Source organism: Ovis canadensis, chromosome 3, assembly GCF_042477335.2.
Source record: "Ovis canadensis isolate MfBH-ARS-UI-01 breed Bighorn chromosome 3, ARS-UI_OviCan_v2, whole genome shotgun sequence".
NCBI lineage: Eukaryota > Metazoa > Chordata > Mammalia > Artiodactyla > Bovidae > Ovis > Ovis canadensis.
The window spans coordinates 59,340,683-59,360,483 of record NC_091247.1 but is presented as its reverse complement, the minus strand read 5'-3'; the positions used below and the strand labels follow the sequence as shown (position 1 = coordinate 59,360,483).

The 19,801-nt window shown below is 40.2% G+C and overlaps 1 protein-coding gene across 1 annotated transcript in view; it reads left to right on the top strand.

Annotated features, from left to right (window-relative positions):
* EIF2AK3 (eukaryotic translation initiation factor 2 alpha kinase 3) overlaps positions 1 to 16,416 on the top strand; it is an 82,103-nt gene extending 65,687 nt beyond the window's left edge. Inside the window, exons 14-17 of the mRNA XM_069580365.1 lie at positions 2,701 to 2,868; positions 7,418 to 7,519; positions 12,924 to 12,986; positions 15,216 to 16,416. Coding sequence (XP_069436466.1) covers positions 2,701 to 2,868; positions 7,418 to 7,519; positions 12,924 to 12,986; positions 15,216 to 15,416 — 534 coding nt within the window. The 3' untranslated portion in view covers positions 15,417 to 16,416. The remainder of the gene's footprint in view (positions 1 to 2,700; positions 2,869 to 7,417; positions 7,520 to 12,923; positions 12,987 to 15,215) is intronic.
* Positions 16,417 to 19,801: the final 3,385 nt, after the last annotated feature.

Below are 19,801 nucleotides of genomic sequence, written 5' to 3'. Positions count from 1 at the left end.
TGTCTGTGGAATTTCCCAAGCAAGAATACTGGAATGGGTTGCCATTTCTTTCTCCAGTACTTATTTATTTTTATTGAAGTAACACAATGTTGTGTTAGTTTCAGGTGAACAGCAAAGTACTCAGTTATATATATATTCCCAGTTGAAAAGTTCTTTACTGTGTTCATTCTGACCTGTCATTGAGCCTAATGTTAAGCCTTCTAGGCCCTCTAACCTTTTGATATTTTGGTCACGTGTTTGTCACATGTCAGTCACAGCATAACTGCCAGCAGTTCTCAGGGCTTCATGTTTTAGAGGTGCTGGGGAGAAGAGTATTTTTTTCTGCCGCTGTTGATCAAGAAGTCCTGGATTTTCTTGTAATTGATAAGCCAAGGACACACTGTTGTTGTTCAGTTGCTGGTTGTGTTCAACTCTTTGTGACCCCATGAACTGCAGCACACCAGGCCTCATGTCCCTTACCATCTCCCAGAGTTTGCACAATTTCATGTCCATTGCATGCCGACCAATCATCTCATCCTCTGATGCCCTCTTCTCCTTCTGCCCTTAATCTTTCCCAGCATCAGGGACTTTTCCAATGAGTCGGCTATTCCCATCAGGTGACCAAAATACTGGACACATACCCATCCCCAAACCAGTCTTCTGGCCAGGAGCTGGGATTATGCTTATTGGTGGATGCAAGCTCTAGATACCACCTCCAGATAACATCCCACATGAACCATGAACTTGCTGCCCAGAAGGAAATTCCTAAAGTCACTTCCAGATGCTTCCGGTGGAAGCATAGAGGGATGGATGGATGCTGGAGAACCGAAAAGGAACCAAAGTCTGTTAGTGTTGGGTGCATAGAAGCTGACACCAGAGCCCAGAGAGGGGAAGAATGAGGAAATTGAAGGCAGCACAGTCTAATCCTATCTCTTGTACAAGGTTATTTGAGGAAGAGTAGGGTATTGTGTGCTAAGTCACTCAGTCCTGTCCAACTCTTCTTGACCCCATGGACTGTAGCCCACCTGGCTCCTCTGTCCATGGGATTCTCCAGGCAAAAATACTGGAGTGGGTTGCTATTTCCTTCTCCAGGGGATCTTTCTGACCCAGGGATTGAACCTGCGTCTCCAGCATCTCCTGCATTGGCAGGCAGATTCTTTACCACTAGTACTACCTGGGAAGCCCCATTTGAAGCCCAATGAAAGTAAATTTTATGAGCTAAATGGCTTTTTTCCCTCCTTCTTTCAAAGGCCTATGAATGGTGGTCATGTTATCTGAGGTTAGAGTAAGCTGTAGGGAAAGATGATAATATTATATATGCATATATATATATATGTATATATATATATATTTTTTGCTGTGGACCATTTTTAAAGTCTTTATTGAATTTGTTACACTATTATTTATGTTTTGGTTTTTTGGCCAAGAGGCATGTGGGATCTTAGCTCCCCAAGACCAGGAATCCAACCTGATTCTCTGCATTGGAAGGCAAAGTCTTAACTTCTGGGCTGCTGGGGAAGTCCCAAGATGATATATTTCTTGTGCAAGATTTTGAATTTGAGGAGCCCATGGTTAGGTGTATCCAATAAACAGTTGCATATAAGAGTTTAGAATTCGGGACAAAGTTTAGAATTCGGGACAAGGTATATGGAAGCCTATATTAGAAGAGACAACGTAAGATTGTAGTTAAAAGAATTCCCTGGCAGTCCAATGGTTAGGACTCTGCACTTTCACTAATGTGGGGCCCAGGTTCAATCCCTGGTCAGGGAACCAAGATTCCTCAAGCTGCACAGCCAGGAAAAAAAAAATTTTTATATATATATATAAAGATTGTTGTTAAGAGCTGTCATTCTCCTTGACAGCCTACATTTCCCTTTTATAACAAGCCCAAAGATCAGTCTGTCTCATTCATTCACCATGTAGTAGTGATTTCCTACCACAGGACAAGAGTTGGACATGTGGCAGTGGAGCAGATACCCTTTTCTCACGGAGCCAGACTGCCTGGGTTTGAACCTGCTCCACTCCTTACTAACTGGGTGACCTTGGGTGATTTACTTAGCTTTTCTGGGCCTCAGTTTTCATACCTGTGAAAGGAGGGACCAATAGGACTAAAAGGGTTATGAGTTGCATGCGTTAATAATAATAAACGGTAATAAACCACTTAGATCATCTTCTGGCCTATTGCAAGTGCTCTGTATGTGTTTGTTAGTATTATAATCATCCTTTAGGTCAGAAATGTAGAGAAGCTTGCCGAGAGAGTGTATAGAATAATGAGATTTAGTGTTATGTGGCTGCCTGGATGGGAAAAGGAGTTTGAGGGTGGATGGATACGTGTGTGTGTGTGGCTGAGTCCCTTTGTTGTTCACCTGAAACTGGCATAACATTGTTAATTGGCTGTACCCCCAATACAAAGTAAGAAGTTAAAAAAAGAATAAGGAGATTGAGGATTAAGCACCCTAGACACTAGGGAATGTGAATCTCTAAGGATTTATTTAAACAGATGTTCAATGAATACTTGCTCCCCTTACCTTTTCTTTATTCACAGTACTTGTCTAGAATTGAAGGATTGTTTTCATTTTCATATTAGTCCATTGTAAAGGGAAAGATGCTTGAGAATATCAAGTGTCCTGTATTTATTTTCTGTAGTCATTTAAATAGTTCTCTTCCCTGTCTGTCCTCCATACACACCCACTGTGCTTTTATATGCTTTTTTTTTTTCAGCCTTCCAACATATTCTTTACAATGGATGATGTGGTCAAGGTTGGAGATTTTGGATTGGTGACGGCAATGGACCAAGATGAGGAAGATCAGATGGTTCTGACCCCAATGCCAGGTTACGCCAGACACACGGGACAAGTGGGGACCAAGCTGTATATGAGCCCAGAACAGGTGAACTGTTTCTTTTCCTTCTGAGGAATAAATAGATTTTTGTTAAAATAGTTTTTTTAGGTATGCTCTGTCCTTTTTTTTTTTTTTTTTTTTTTGGCTGTGAAGTCTGGCATGCAAGATCTTAGTTCCCTGACGATAGATCGAACCTATGCTGCCTGCTTTGGAAGCATAGAGTCTTAACCACTGGACCACCAGGGAAGTCCCTAAATAACTTATTAATTAGGATGGCAGCAAGCTAGATGTGCCCCCGTGAATCTCCATCTGTGCTGCATTTAAAATACCCAATAAAATAAAAATCTGAAAATGATGAAAACTGACAGTAGTGTTTCACGGGCAACACAGCTAGGGTGCAATTCCTGCAAGCTGGATTGGAGGTGGATAAAGAAATATACTCACAATGCATGAAATGTGCTTGCCCTCTGAACCAGAACCTGACAACAGCCAGAAATTTACTGTTTATTTTTGGCCCTGCTGGGTCTTCATTGCTGCGCAGGCTTTTCTCTAGCTGTGGCAGGCAGGGGCTGCTCTTTGTTGTGGTGCTCAGGCTTCTCATTGTGGTGGCTTCTCTTATTGCGGAGCACAGGCTCTAGGCAGCAGGCTTCAGTGGTTGCAGCCCATGGGCTCTGTAGGTGCAGTTCCCAGGCTCTAGATCACTGGCTTAATAGTTGTGGCCCACGGGCTTAGTTGCTCTGTGGCAGGTGGAATCCTCCCAGACCAGGGATCGAACCTGTGTCTGTTACATTGGCAGGCAGACTCTTTACCACTGGACCACCAGGGACGTCCCAGAAATTTAGAGGAGACTTTGAATGTCCTCCTCCCAAACCTAACTCTCATTTCCCCTTATGTGAACTAGGTTGGAACTGTTTTCAGAGACAGTTGAAGGTAGTTTAGCGAACTGCCCTCTGTGTTCATCCACAGGCACGGCAGGAAACAGCGGCAGACAGGCTGAGCTGTGTTGCCTTGTGGGAAAAGCTCTGTAAACGGAAGGGAACCCAGAAGTGGGGGGAGCAGGGCATCCTGGGAGATTCAGGGTAGCATCCCCAATGCTGATGATATTCACAAGCTTATAGAAGCTTAGATGAGTGGTTCTCAGGCTTTTTGGCCAGTGCCTGTTTATACTTAAATATGATTGAGAGCTTAATAATTTTTCTTGTGAGATTATGTCTATCAATATTTGCCACATTATGGATGAAAGCAGAAATTTATAAAATTTTAGTAATTCAATTAAAAATAACTGTCTTAAATTTATCAAATCTACTTTCTGAAAAATAAATATTTTCTCAAAGAAAACTAGTGAGAATAGTGGTATTTATTTCCATTTTTTTAAAGCTCTTTACTATCTGACTTAAAAGGGTTAGATTTCATATCTGCTTTTGCATTTAATCCTTTGAACTATGTTATTTTGGTTCAAGTATATTAAGCAAATCTGACCTCAAACAGATATGCAGGGGGGAAAGGGAGGATCATTGTAATATCATTTTCAGGTAGATGTGGGCATCACCAAAACTCAATAAGCAGAAGTTTCTGAAGAATCATTTGCCCTGTGGAATCTAAGACCATAGCAGTGGACATTCTGTATTCTGTTACTGTAACACCCATTTCACCCTTTGAATCGACCTCTTTTCCCACACATGAGTTTTTAAAGTTGTGCATTGGTCATTTGGAAACTATTGGGTCTCTACGTCATGTGTCTTCCAAAAATTGTCACAATTCATTATTGTTGTTGTTTAGTCGCTAGGTCGTGTCCAACTCTGCAATGCCATGGACTGCAGCCACCAGGCTTCCCTGTCCTTTATCATTCCTCAGAGTTTGCTCAAACTCATGTCCATTGAGTCGGTGATGCCATCCAACCATCTCATCCTCTGTCACCCCCTTCTCCTAGTCCTCTCAATCTCATATAATATTTTAAAAAATCATCAATATCTTAATATTACCAACCAAGCTCACCAGAAAGGGCTTTTAAGTATTAGGAAAGCTGTCAGGTTCCCAGTGATGGACACACATTTTCCAAAATTCTGAAGTTCACTTCAAAGTTCAACTTTTATCTTTGGCAACAACTGTCAGTTTTCCCTGAAGTGCCATTCTCACTTCATTCATCTTTAAGAAAATACTGGCAGGTATCCAAGTCTGAATAACCGCAGTTGGTCTACCAGTTTTTCTTTCAAGTCAAAGTGGTGCTCGATGAGAAGAGCTCAATGAGAAGTTCATATAGGAACTCGAACAATTACATCAATGCTTTCTCTTGAGACAGCATTTTACTTCAGCGTGGAGCAGAACTGCTTTGTGAACACTGCTCATTGTGTCACACAGAATAGTAAAAAGATGCGTGCCTAAGGGGAAGACGTAATAAAATTAATCAGTTTTACTGCTTCAGCAAGGATATTTTAAGTGAAACTGTCCTCTCTCTTACTTCCACTTTCTATTTTTCTCTTTTCTTTCTTGCTTTCTCTTTCTTTCCCTCTTTTTCTTTCTCTTGCTGTTGCTTTCTTTCTCGCTTTCTCTTTCTCCTTTTCTCTTTCTCTTTCTCTCTTCCTTTCTCTTTCTCTCTTGCTTTCTCTTTCTCCTTTTCCCTCTTTCTCTTTCTCTCTTCCTTTCTCTCTCTCTCTTGCTTTCTCTTTCTCCTTTTCTCTCTTCCTTTCTCTTTCTCTCTCTCTTGCTTTCTCTTTCTCCTTTTCTTTCTCTTTCTCTCTTCCTTTCTCTTTCTCCTTTTCTCTCTTCCTTTCTCTTTCTCTCTCTTGCTTTCTCTTTCTCCTTTTCTCTCTTTCTTTCTCTTTCTCTCTTTGTATCTCTTACTTTCACTTTCTCTTTTTTCTGTTTCTCTTTCTTTTTCTTTCTTTCTTTCTTTCTTTCTCTCTCTCACTCTCTCTCTCTTGCTTTCTCCTTTTCTCTTTCTTGCTCTCTTTTTTCTCCCACCATACTCCCCCAGTATGTCAACTGAAGAACATAATTACTACTATTATGGTTGGTGCCACTGCCTTAATTCATGCTAAGATTCAGCAGAGCAAATGTCAACATAGTGAAAAGACAAATCATCTTAGAATTGTTAGGAAAATAGTCTTGACTTTGTAGACTTCCTGAAAGGATGTTGGGATCCCCAGGGATCCATAGATCACACTTTAAGAACCAGTGGATTAGATTATCTTTGGAAGGTTTTATCGGAGATGAGTCATAGGAATCGGCCTTTATTTTCCTGTTGTACAGTATCCTTCTAGACTGCCTGAGTTGTTTGCATTATTCAAGTGTATTCTTTTTCATGCTTAACATTTTCATTTTTTAATTTAATTGGTCTTTTTTAATATAGTCCTATACTTAGACATCTTGAATTTCAAGATAAAGGAAAAATAGTATTAAAGTATTTAGGTAGGGGTAAAAACAGGTTACAGCTTAAAGAGCTTGTTTTCTGTAACACTCAACCCTAGAAGACAATAAACCAATAAGTACAGTTTTGATGAAAAATAGCTATGACCTGCAAATCATGTTTCTGGACAAAAGTCATTTGTGTAAAAGAAAATGGGCATTTTTAGGTAAATAAGAGTGAAAATAAATCTTAGGGCATTGGCTAGTGGTCCAGCGGTTAAGACTCCATCCTTTCCCTTTCAGGTGTTTGATCCCTGGTTGGGGAACTACGATTCTGCATGCCTCATGCTGTAGACAAAAAATTTAAAAACTAAATAAATAAATAAAAAGAAATATTGATGTGAGTATTCTCAAAGTTGCAGCCTTCTTGGCCTTTGCCAAGTGTCAAGTTATGTGCCTAGCTTCATTTTCCCAAATGAAAGGCTTCTTATGAGTCCTAGGAGGTCACTTTTAATTTGAATGAGACCTTTTTAAGAGTCTGTTGGGTTGTAATTCGTTTGTTCCTGTTAGCAAATAAGTTTTTGTTGAAGGCCTTCTCTCTACTTAGCCTTGTTCTGGATGGTAGGAATATAAAAGAAACAGCTCCCTTCCCTCCAGGTCTTTATAATCTAGTTGTGAAAAGTAAGAAATAACACACATGAAAAATACAACCGAGAATGCAGAGAAGTCCATAATTAAGTGCTGTAATGAGGGCTAACCACAGTTGATGAGTGGTTTGGAAGATTTTCTCATAAAAATAGGTGAGGACTAAGATAGTCAGAAATGAGAGATTTGCTTTAGATAGTGCCGGCTTTGAAAAACTTCACCTCAGGGGTATGGGGGCAGCTTTTCCTGGCTCCTGGCTTCCGCTGGGCCTATTTCACTGATGCATATCTCAGTGCTATACCTGGGCTTCCTTCTGTGATGCTGAGTAGTTTAATTACACTTGGTGTGGGTGACTTGAAGAAAAGAGGCTTCAGAGATGATTAACTCTTTGCTAACATTTTTACCTGCAGGATTACATTTAAACTGTGGGTGACTTGAAGAAAAGAGGCTTCAGAGATGATTAACTCTTTGCTAACATTTTTACCTGCAGGATTACATTTAAACCAAGTAGGGACTAAGTCAGTGTTGGGGTTCCCTCATGCTGTATGGTCATCTACGATACTGTCTCTGTGACTGTTCTTCTAATCTTCTTTATTTGGGATTTCAGATTCATGGCAACAGCTATTCTCATAAAGTGGACATCTTTTCTTTGGGCCTCATTCTGTTTGAATTACTATACCCGTTCGGCACTCAGATGGAAAGGGTCAGGGTAAGTTCTTCCCCTCCTCTCCAAAACGGCAGAAGAAAATACTCTTCAACTGACAAAAAAATGAGTTGTAAGCGAAAAAATAAGTTATTCTTAATACCAGCAACTTGGTTGACTGCAAGTAGAAGAGAAAGAATTTGTAGACTCTTTGCTTCCATTCAGTCTTCAAAAATTGTTGAGATGAATTGTCTGTTTTCTTGCTGTTGCTTAAATTGATCATAACTTAACCATATTTTGCACTCAAATTTGTCATAAGGGCAAAGGTAGGGGAACCACAGGGTGGAGCGATGGTGGTGGTCAGAGAATTTTCCAGAGAACAAATGACCACAGAGTCATATGCTTAAAAGCTGAAAAACTAAGCATAGTTGTTTTCTTTCCCCTCTCAAAGTAAACCATGATGACTATTGCCTTTAAGGAGTATAGTACTGAAAGTCTTAAAAGTAGTGTCTAGAATATATAAAGGATGAACACAGTTCAACAACAAAAAACAAACAACGCTGTTAAAAAATGGGCAAAGGACTTGAATAGATATTTCTCTGAAGATTACGGATGGCCAATAAGTACAGCATCACTATTCATCAGGGAAATGTGAATTAAAATCATGGTGAAATACCACTTCCCACCATCCAGAATAGCTATAATAGAATAAAATAAAAGCAGAAAATAAGTGTCGGCGAGGATATGGAGATATCAGTGCTCTGATGCATTGCTGGTAGGGGTGTAAAGTGGTACATTCCACTGTGTAAGACAGTGTGACACTTCCTCAAAAAGGTGAACATGGAATGACCATGTTCTTCTCCTAGGTTCTACTCCTGTTTCTCCAAGAGAAATAAAAACATAGGTCCACACAAAAACCTGTATGCAAATGTTCATAGTAGCATTTTCATAATGACTAGAAGGTCGGAGCAACCCAGATGTTAATCAGCTTGGATCCTGGCTTGGATCCCTTGTTTCCTAGATTTCATGTTTTGTTTTGTTTACTCTCATTACTATTACTCTCTTATTTTGCTGGAGTACATTCTGCCGTAAATTTCTCAGAAAGAATGTATGAGAGGGAAAATTATAGTCCTCGGGTATCTGAAAATGTGTTTTTTTCCCCCATCTTTATACATAATTGATGAATTGACTAGGTTCTAGTTCTAGATTGAAAATAACTTTCCTTCAGAACCTTGAGGGCATTGCCCCATTCTCTTATAGCTTCCAGTAGTGCTGTTGAAAAGCAGATACCATTCTGATGCATCATTTTTTCTAATATGGGGTATTTTGGACCTGTTATATCTTCCTTTCTGAGGGCTTTAGGGATTTAGTTTTTATCAGTGCCGTTATGAAATTTAGTCCTCTCAGATCCTTCCGGATCTCTCCACCAACCGCACCAACCCCGCTCACTCCCCCACCCCCACTCCCCTGCTCACTTGCTATACTTAGCACTTGGTAGATTCTTTCAGTTAGAAGGGACTCATCCTTTAGTCTAGTAAGTTTCTCTTTTTTTTTTTTTTTTGGATACATTCTTCGATTTTTTTGGATACATTCTTCGATTTTTTTGTTTTTTCCTGGGACTCCTGACTTATTCCTAAAAATGTCTAATATTTTTCCCTCCTATTTTCTATCATTGTCTTTTTGTACTATTTTTTGCAGAAGTTCCTTAACTTGTTCTTCTAACTTTCCTAATTCCTTTGACAATTCAGTTTTTATCGTCTAAGATTGTTCCTTTTTTGTAGTATTTGCACTCTTTTTACATGAATTCAGTCTCTTCATATTGCTGAGAATCTCAGTTATATGTATGTATGTATTTCTTCCCCCATACTGTCTCTTTCCTTTCGTGTTTTTTTTTTTTTAGCTTTCTATTTGAAATATTGTAGATGCACAGAGAGTTGCAAAGATAACACAAAGAGATACCCTCCATCCAATTTCTCCCAAGTGTTACATCTTACATAATTATAGTACAACATAAATTTGACATTGGTACTTTGTATTACATATAGCTACATGGTATTTTATCTCATATATAGGTTTCTGTAACCAACACTGCAGGCTAGATTGTTCCATCCCTCTTGCTACCCCTTTATAGTCACACTTACTTTCTCCCTACTAATATCTCTGAGTTTTGTAATGATTTGTGTGTGTGTTTCATGTGTTGACAATCCTGTCTGTTCATATTTAAGAGTGGTGCTCTAAAATGGTAACTAGAAGTGGACATTAAAAAATAAAAAAGGAATTCCCTGGCAGTCCAGTGGTTAGGACTCAGAGCTTTCAACTGCTGTGGACCCCTATTCTATCCCTGGACAGGGAACTAAGATCCTGCAAGCCATGCAACCGAAAAAAAACCAACCTGAAATGGACACGACTGTTAAGTGTTATGATCCAGTTCTTTCTTTGGGGTGGCGGTGGGGGAGAGCACTCACATGTTAGCATCTCTTGGACTTTCCTCATTCTCTCCAGAGAAGAAGCTTCATTCTCCCTCCTGAGAAAGAATTGGGATGGATGGGGGATGGAGAGTGTCTTACTGTTGCAGATCTTCACTTGTTCTGTTTTTCATGCCCACCCCCGACTCATCCTCATGCCTCTGTATTGGCCCTATGTTTGGAATGCCTTGCTTCAGTTTCTTTGAAGAACAAACCTCTGTGTCCTGTGAAAAGTGAAAGCGTTAGTTGCTCAGTCCTGTCTGACTCTTTGCGATCCCATGGACTGTAGCCTGCCAGGCTTCTCTGTCCATGAGATTCTCCAGGGAAGAATACTGGAGTGGGTTGCCATTCTCTTCTCCAGAGGATCTTCCTGACTCAGGGATTGAATCTGGGTCTCCCGCATTGCAGGCAGATTCTTTACTGTTTGAGCTATCGGGGAAGCCCTCTGTGTCCTATGGGGGTATATAATATCACTCCATATACAGAACTTCCGACAGCTCTCCTACAGCCATCTTCTTCCCTCACCCCCACCTCCTGCAGGCTCCACACAGCTGAGCAATTCCCCATCTGTTGGCCTTATCCCTCACGGGCACCCTGGTTTATCTTTCTCTGTTGAGCTAAAGTACTTACACTCTGTTTCCATCTACTTTCTCGCTCTTTCTAAAGATGTGATCTTTACTTCTACTGCACTCATTTTAAACATTTAAAATGTTTTCCCTTTCTTTGCAGTTGTTTTAGTGAAAATGTTTACTTTGAAATGTAGTTAGAAAAAAAATCTGCAGTGTTTACTCTTTTTTTTTTTTTTTAAATTTACTTGGTTGCATTGGATCTTAGTTGTAGCACAGAGGAGCTCTGATCTTTGGTTGTGGCATGTGGGATCTAGTTCCCAGACGAGGGATTGAACCCAGGCCCCCGGCAGTGGGAGTGCAGAGTCCTAGCCACTGGACCATCAGGGAATTCCAGAAAACCTGCCTTGTTTAGCCAGAACCCCTCTGAGATTCTATTAGTGAATGTAAAAGAGACTATTCAGTGATTTGACCAAGATGTTTTTCAAAAAACTAATTTTATTGAGGTGTAATTTACATACAGTACAGTGTACCCACTTTGTCCATTTTTATGCGATTGTGATACTTTTAAAGCTTCATGTAACGACCACTACATTCAAAATACAGAATATTTCTGTCATCCCCAAAAGCTGCCTTTTGTTCTTTCATCCCATCCTGATTCCAAGCAACCACTAATCTATTTTGTCTTAGAAAGTTTCATATGAATGGAATCATACATGTATATACATTTTTTTGTCTGCCTTCTTTGACTCACCTTAAAGGTTTTAAGTTTCATTCATTACTCAGTGTGTCAGCAGTTTCTCCTTTTTATTAAGTTACATTCCATGGTATCTATGCGTAGTTCCTGTGTCCATTTACCTGTTGGAAACACCTGTGAATAAAGTGGATGTTGCTGTGAACATTTGTAAACTGGTCTCTTTGTAGACATACATCTGTTTTTCATTAGTCTTGGGGAATTAGGAGGTAGCATTGGCAAATTGTGTGTAAGTGGTTTAACTGTATAAGAAAGTGCCATTTTATATTCTCACCCACAGTGTAGGCGAGTTCTAGGTCCTTGGCATCCTTATCAACACTTAGGTTTTAGTCTTTACGTTTTTTGGGTATTCTGATAGGAGTGCAGTACAATCCGATTGTGGTTTCAGTTTGCATTTCTCTGATGACTCATGACCTTGATCATCTTTTCCAGTCCTTTGCCAAGTATATGTATTATGACTAATTTATTCCAGCCAGTGGCTTCCCATTTCATTTTCTTAATGATGTCTTTCAAAGGGCAGCAGGTTAAAAAAAAAAAAAAACATGTTATGGGATTAAAAATTCTGTGATTCAAGACTCAAGCATCCATCTGCACACTGGTATGACCTACCTATTAGCAGGTGAGGCGCTCCCTTCTGTGGCCTGTGTCATAGACTCTTCTAGTGAAGTTCCTGTTTTCCTTCAGTGGGAAGTGACAATGCCAACCCAGTTCATGTTTTTAAGTTCATTTTAGCTTATTTGTCAAGAAATATAAAGACATACTTGCTTTATTTCATTTCTCAAAACTGGTTCATTACAAAAGGAGTATCAGGAACTTCTCTGGTGGCACAGTGGTAAAGAATCCACCTGCCAATGCGGGGGACACGGGTTCAATCCCTGGTCCAGGAAGATTCCATATGCTGTGGGGCAGCTAAGCCCCCAAGCCACAACTGCTGAGCCTGTGCTCTAGAGCCTGGGAGCCACAGCTGCTGAAACCCATGTGCCTAGAGCCTGCGTTCTGCAACAAGAGAAGCCACCACGGTGAGAAACCCACACACCACAGCTAGAGAATAGCCCCCAGTCGCTGCAGCTAGAGAGAGCCCAAGCGTAGCAACGAAGACCCAGAGCAACCAAAAATAAATAAGCAATAAATGTTTTAAAGGAATTTAAGGCACTGTGCCACATAGTTTGCCTGAATTGCCTCATTTAAGTCTCAAAGCAATCATACAAAGTAGACACTGTTATCCTGTTTGTATGAAGAGTTCCCAAAAAGCTAGTTTAGTTTTTATATTCAGAATTTAGCACAATTGACTTCGTTTTCTTCACTCAAAAAGAACACTATGTCCTTTTATGTCAAATACAAGTGATTAGTGACTAGTAGAAAAAGTTACCCACTTAAGAACACAAATGTGTGTTCATGAATGATTGAATTATTTTTTATGCAGATCAGTCCATTTTCAATTAAAATCCAGATGTCAGGATCATGTACAGTTCTAATATATGTAAATTATTTGGTGATTTGGTGGCAGGTAAATCTGTGCCCAGGGAGCACTGATGTGTAGATTATCAAGTCAGGAAAAGCTATTGATAAATTTTCCATCTGCTTAATGTTCAGCCTTTCTTACAGTATCAAAAAATATCTCTGTTTAAATAGATCCACATATCAAAATGGATTTAAAGATAAGTAACACTTTTCTTTCTTTTCAGATCCTAACTGATGTAAGAGATCTCAAATTTCCACCACTATTTACTCAAAAATACCCTCGTGAGGTTGGTATAATTCTCATCTTTTATTTTCTTTAAAATCTTACTTAGGACATGAAGTCAGCAGTCAGCTTATCAGTTTCTGAGTTTTATAGATGAGGAGGCCTAAGGTCTACAGAGGAAAGTGACCTGATCCCAACAACATACAACTTGTAAAACCAAAGGCTGGGGAATTCCCTGGTTAAGAGTGTGACCTTCCACTGCAGGGGTTCGAGTTCAGTCCCTGTTGTGGCAGCTAGGAGTCTGCTCCATGCTGCATGACAGCCCATTCGGGGATTGTAACAACCTTGCCTTTCAGTAGGGCTTCCCAGGTAGCTCAGTGGTGAAGAACCTGCCTGCCAGTGCAGAAGATGCAAGAGACACAGGTTCGATCGTGGCAACCACTCCAATATTCTTATCTGGAAAACTCCATGGACAGAGGAGCCTGGCAGGCTGTACGTAGTCCATGGGGTCACAAAGAGCGACATGACTGAGCAATTGAGCATATTCGTGCCTTTCAGTAAGGCTGAACCTAAAGAGCCCACCTTCATAGGAATCACGTTGCCGTTATAATCAGGCCATTGATTTCTTTATCTTAGTGAATTTGAGACGGATCTTAAAAAACAGCTTCTTAAAAAAAAATCCCTCATTTTCCCTGATTTTGTGTGTTGGAATTATACCCCTCAGAGAAACAGTAAATGATTCAGAATAGTGGGAAGGGAAAGTTAAATGGTCTTGATGGTGAAAACTGTGTGTAATGAACTTTTGAAGTTTCCCTTTGAAGTTTTTGTTTATTTATATTATGTCCACAAACACATCACTTTAAAATTTACACATTGATGGATCTTAAATTTTCTTAGTAAATTCAGTTGAAGTAAATTAAAATTTGTGGCTAATTATCAAATTGGAAAAAGTCTAATTGATCTTTCAGTATTTTAAGTATATTGAAGGGTTGCATTAAAAATGAACTTTATAACAATATAGAGATATGCTAACTTAAAGTGAAGCTTATTTTACTAAAAATTAGTTTGTTGTGTATTTTGCAAAGTGGTGAATCAATTCCTGGGGGACTCACAAGACTATGTGTTATATTAAAGTGGTTCGAAAAAAATCAGGAAAAGGGGCTAGGTCCTGACCACTGGCATGGTTTATTTTTCTCTTTATTTATTGGGGTATAATTGCTTTACAGTATTGTGTTAGTCTCCGCTGTACAATGAAGTGAATCAGCTATACATTTACATATATCCTCTCCCTCCTGTATCTCCCTCTGTTTGCCCCCTTATCCCACCCATCAAGTCATCACAGAGCCCTGAGCTGAGCTCCCCTGTGCTATAAGCAGCTTCCCACTAGCTGTCTCCTTTACACGGTAGTGAGTGCACATCAGTGCTCCTCTCCCAGCTTGTCCCATCCTCCCTGTCCCTCTGTGTCCACGTGCCCCTTCTCCGTGTCTCTATTTGGTATGATTATTTTTTAATTGAAATCTTGAAGTAATTGTACATTCACAAGCAGTTGTAAGATGAATCTTTTTTAAAGGTCCGACTGTGTTTCAGAGATGTGATTTAGGGCCCTTTATATTAGGCAACAACCAATTAACCTGAAATAGTCCATGTGTATTTGGAGCAAGACTTGGCCACACTATGACCCACAGGCCAAATCCAGCCTGCTACCTGTATTGGTAATGAAATTTCATGGGAACACAGGCAGGCCCACCTGTTTCCGTACGGTCTGTGGCTGCTTTTGTATTTCAGCGGCAGAGTTGAGAAGTTGCTCACACACAGACGTAGAGAACAAACATGGACAAGGGAGGGTGAGGTGAGGTGGGTGGGATGGGGTGGGATGAATTGGGAGAGTGGGCTTGACATACATAGCCTGCTGATGCTATGTATAAAATAGATAACCAGTGAGAACCTTCTGTATAGCAAAGGGAACTCTACTCAGTGCTCTGTGGTGAGCTAAATGGGAAGGAAATCCAAAAAAAAGGGGGATATATGTGTACCTATAACTGATTCCCTATAGAATCAAGTGGCTCAGATGGTAAAGAATCTACCTGCAATGCCAGAAACCCAGGTTGTACAACATTCAACACAACTAATACAACAGTGTAGAGCAACTATACTCCAATAAAAGTTAATTTAGAAAAAAAGAGAAACTGGCTCACCAACTTAACATAGTTATAGAAACATAATATTTGGCAGACTCCTGATTTAGGCAGTGGTTTAGTGGCCCCTTGATCACAAAACAGTTTTTATCTTTCAGTATGCCATGGTGCAAGACATGCTGTCCCCATCCGCTACTGAACGGCCAGAAGCTGCGAGCATCATTGAAAACGCGATCTTCGAGGACTTGGAGTTTCCGGGAAAGACGGTCCTCAGACAGAGGTCTCGCTCCATGAGCTCGCCTGGAGTGAAACATTCAAGACACTCCAGCAGCCCCCACAGCCCTTTGCCCAGCAATTAGCCTTAAGTTCCGCTCGCACCCCTAATAGGTGACAACAGAATAGCCTGCTTCAAAGGAATGTTGCTTTTCCAAAATCGCAAACTTGAAAATATGGTTCTCCACTTGATTGCATTATAGGCTGCCTTTTCTAAATCAGATTTTAAACTGGATTTTGGAGCGCACACCTCATTTGAGCCAACTTTTGATTTTCGCTCCAGTCTAGGGGAGGTCCTGTCACGTGCGGTCCTTTCCCTCGTTGGTCTGTTGAAACTGGCTGGCCAAGCATCCTGTCCTCACGTTTTGCCTAGGGAGGTAGAACCAGTCCCTAAAATGTACAGAGAGAATTATAAAATGGAAATATTTTTATAGTACAGAAAAATGAAAGTCCCTACATGGTGGTAACCATATTGTTCTAGAAAGACACTTTCTAGAGAGATAGTGGAAGTTTTAAAACTGATTTCAAAACAAAGCTGACTCCATTTTTGTCCCTGGTGGGTGAATTAGGAAGCTGCATTATTTTGGAGGACAAGTAGCACAAATTATATAGCTAGTTTTCTAGAGTATTTGTAGCATTAAATAGCTTTATTCCTCAGATAGTTCTAGGGAGAAAGATTTTTAAGAGTTTTTTGTACTTTTACCTCCAATAAAAGAAAAATGAAGCTTTTTGTGTAAATTGGTCAAAAATTCTGGCTCGGGGAAGGAAAAAAAGCCGTAGTAAGAAACAAATCATATATTACAACTAACTGCTTCAATTACGGACTTTTTAAATCTAATGAAATCTTAAATGTCTTAAATGTAATACTGTAGGTTGATACTGTCTCAGAACTGATTGTAGATAACAGTTTAATCATCTAACTTGCTAACATTTTTTATTTTTCACTGTAAATAAGTTTATTTTTTATTTATAAAAATTCTGAACTCAATCCATTTGGGTTGGTGGTGTATAGAACGCACTTAAAAGTGTGTTAACTATTCTGACTTCTTTCAAGTCTAAATGGTTTAATAAAACTTTTAGAAATGATTTATGGTTGATTCTTATTTGAGGGAACTAGCTCCAAAATGGAATTTTTCAGATTTTAAAATGGGATCAAAGGTCTCAAAAGAGTCATCACCCTACTCTCAAGAAAACCTATTCCTCATAGATGATCTTATTTACGAAGCAGAAATAGAGACACAAATGTAGAGAACAAACATATGGACGTCAAGGGCCAAGGGGTGAAATGGGAGATTGGACTTGACACATATACACTGTTGATACTATGTATAAAATAGATAATTAATGAGAACCTACTGCATAGCACAGGGCTTCCCAGGTAGCTCTGTGGTAAAGAATCTGCCCGACAATGCTGCAGTCACAAGAGACAAGGGTTCAGATCCTGGGTTGGGAAGATCCGCTGGAGTAGGAAATGGCAACTTGCTCCAATATTCTTGCCTGGAAAATTCCATGGACAGAGGAGCCTGGTGGGCTACAGTCCATGGGGTCACAGAATTAGACATGACTGAGTTAGACACTCAGTGGCAAACCACCTCAGTATGCTTGCCTTGAGAACCCCATGAACAGTATGAAAAGGCAAAATGATAGGACATTGAAAGAGGAACTCCCCAGGTCAGTAGCTGCCCAATGTGCTACTGGAGATCAGTGGAGAAATAACTCCAGAAAGAATGAAAGGATGGAGCCAAAGCAAAAACAATAACCCAGTTGTGGGTGTGACTGGTGATAGAAGCAAGATCCGATGCTGTCAAGAGCAATATTGCATAGGAACCTGGAATGTCAGTTCCATGAATGGAGGCAAATTGGAAGTTGTCAAACAAGAGATGACAAGAGTGAACGTCGACATTCTAGGAATCAGAGAACTAAAATGGACTGGAATGGGTGAATTTAACTCAGATGACCATTATATCTACTACTGTGGGCAGGACTCCCTCAGAAGAAATGGAGTAGCCATCATGGTCAACAAAAGAGTCCAAAATGCAGTACTTGGATGCAATCTCAAAAACGACAGAATGAACTCTGTTCATTTCCAAGGCAAACCATTCAATATCACAGTAATCCAAGTCTATGCCCCAACCAGTAACGCTGAAGAAGCTGAAGCTGAACGGTTTTATGAAGACCTACAAGACCTTTTAGAACTAACACCCAAAAAAAGATGTCCTTTTCATTATAGGGGACTGGAATTCAAAAGTAGGAAGTCAAGAAATACCTGGAGTAACAGGCAAATTTGGCCTTGGAATATGGAATGAAGCAGGGCAAAGACTAATAGAGTTTTGCCAAGAAAATGCACTGGTCATAGCAAACACCCTCTTCCAACAACACAAGAGAAGGCTCTACACATGGACATCACCAGATGGTCAACACTGAAATCAGATTGATTTATTCTTTGCAGCCAAAGATGGAGAAGCTCTATACAGTCAGCAAAAACAAGACCAGGAGCTGACTGTGGCTCAGATCATGAACTCCTTATTGCCAAATTCAGACTGAAATTGAAGAAAGTAGGGAAAACCACTAGACCATTCAGGTATGACCTAAATTAAATCCCTTATGATTATACAGTGGAAGTGAGAAATAGATTTAAGGGCCTAGATCTGATAGATAGAGTGCCTGATGAACTATGGAATGAGGTTCGTGACATTGTACAGGAGACAGGGATCAAGACCATCCCCATGGAAAAGAAATGCAAAAAAGCAAAATGGCTGTCTGGGGAGCCTTACAAATAGCTGTGAAAAGAAGAGAAGTGAAAAGCAAAGGAGAAAAGGAAAGATACAAGCATCAATGCAAAGTTCCAAAGAATAGCAAGGAGAGATAAGAAAGCCTTCCTCAGTGATCAATGCAAAGAAGTAGAGGAAAAGAACAGAATGGGAAAGACTAGAGATCTCTTCAAGAAAATTAGAGATACCAAGGGAACATTTCATGCAAAGATGGACTCGATAAAGGACAGAAATGGTATGGACCTAACAGAAGCAAAAGATACTAAGAAGAGGTGGCAAGAATATACAGAAGAACTGTACAAAAAAGATTTTCAAGACCCAGATAATCACGATGGTATGATCACTCACCTAGAGCTAGACATCCTGGAATGTGAAGTCAAGTGGGCCTTAGAAAGCATCACTATGAACAAAGCTAGTCGAGGTGATGGAATTCCAGTTGAGCTGTTTCAAATCCTGAAAGATGATGCCGTGAAACTGCTGCACTCAATATGGCAGCAAATTTGGAAAACTCAGCAGTGGCCACAGGACTGGAAAAGGTTAGTTTTCATTCCAGTCCCAAAGAAAGGCAATGCCAAAGAATGCTCAAACTACTGCACAATTGCACTCATCCCACACGCTAGTAAAGTAATGCTCAAAATTCTCCAAGCCAGGCTTCAGCAATACGTGAACCGTGAACTTCCTGATGTTCAAGCTGGTTTTAGAAGAGGCAGAGGAACCAGAGATCAAATTGCCAACATCTGCTGGATCATCAAAAAAGCAAGAGAGTTCCAGAAAAACATCTATTTCTGCTTTATTGACTATGCCAAAGCCTTTGGCTGTGTGGATCACAATCAACTGTGGAAAATTCTGAAAGAGATGGGAATACCAGACCACCTGACCTGCCTCTTGAGAAACCTATATGCAGGTCAGGAAGCAACAGTTAGAACTAGACATGGAACAATAGACTGGTTCCAAATAGGAAAAGGAGGACATCAAGGCTGTATATTGTCACCCTGCTTATTTAACTTCTATGCAGAGTACATCATGAGAAACGCTGGACTGGAAGAAACACAAGCTGGAATCCAGATTGCTGGGAGAAATATCAATCACCTCAGATATGCAGATGACACCACCCTTATGGCAGAAAGTGAAGAGGAGCTAAAAAAGCCTCTTGATGAAAGTGAAAGAGGAGAGTGAAAAAGTTGGCCTAAAGCTCAACATTCAAAAAACGAAGATCATGGCATCTGGTCCCATCACTTCATGGGAAATAGATGGGGAAACAGTGGAAACAGTGTCAGACTTTCTTTTTTGGGGCTCCAAAATCACTGCAGATGGTGACTGCAGCCATGAAATTAAAAGACGCTTTACTCCTTGGAAGAAAGGTTATGACCAACCTAGATAGCATATTGAAAAGCAGAGACATCACTTTGCCAACAAAGGTCCATTTAGTCAAGGCTATGGTTTTTCCAGTAGTCATGTATGGATGTGAGAGTTGGACTGTGAAGAAAGCTGAGCGCCGAAGAATTGATGCTTTTGAACTGTGGTGTTGGAGAAGACTCTTGAGAGTCCCTTGGACTGCAAGGAGATCCAACCAGTCCATTCTGAAGGAGATCAGCCCTGGGTGTTCTTTGGAAGGAATGATGCTAAAGCTGAAACTCCAGTACTTTGGCCACCTCATGAGAAGAGTTGACTCATTGGAAAAGACTGATGCTGGGAGGGGT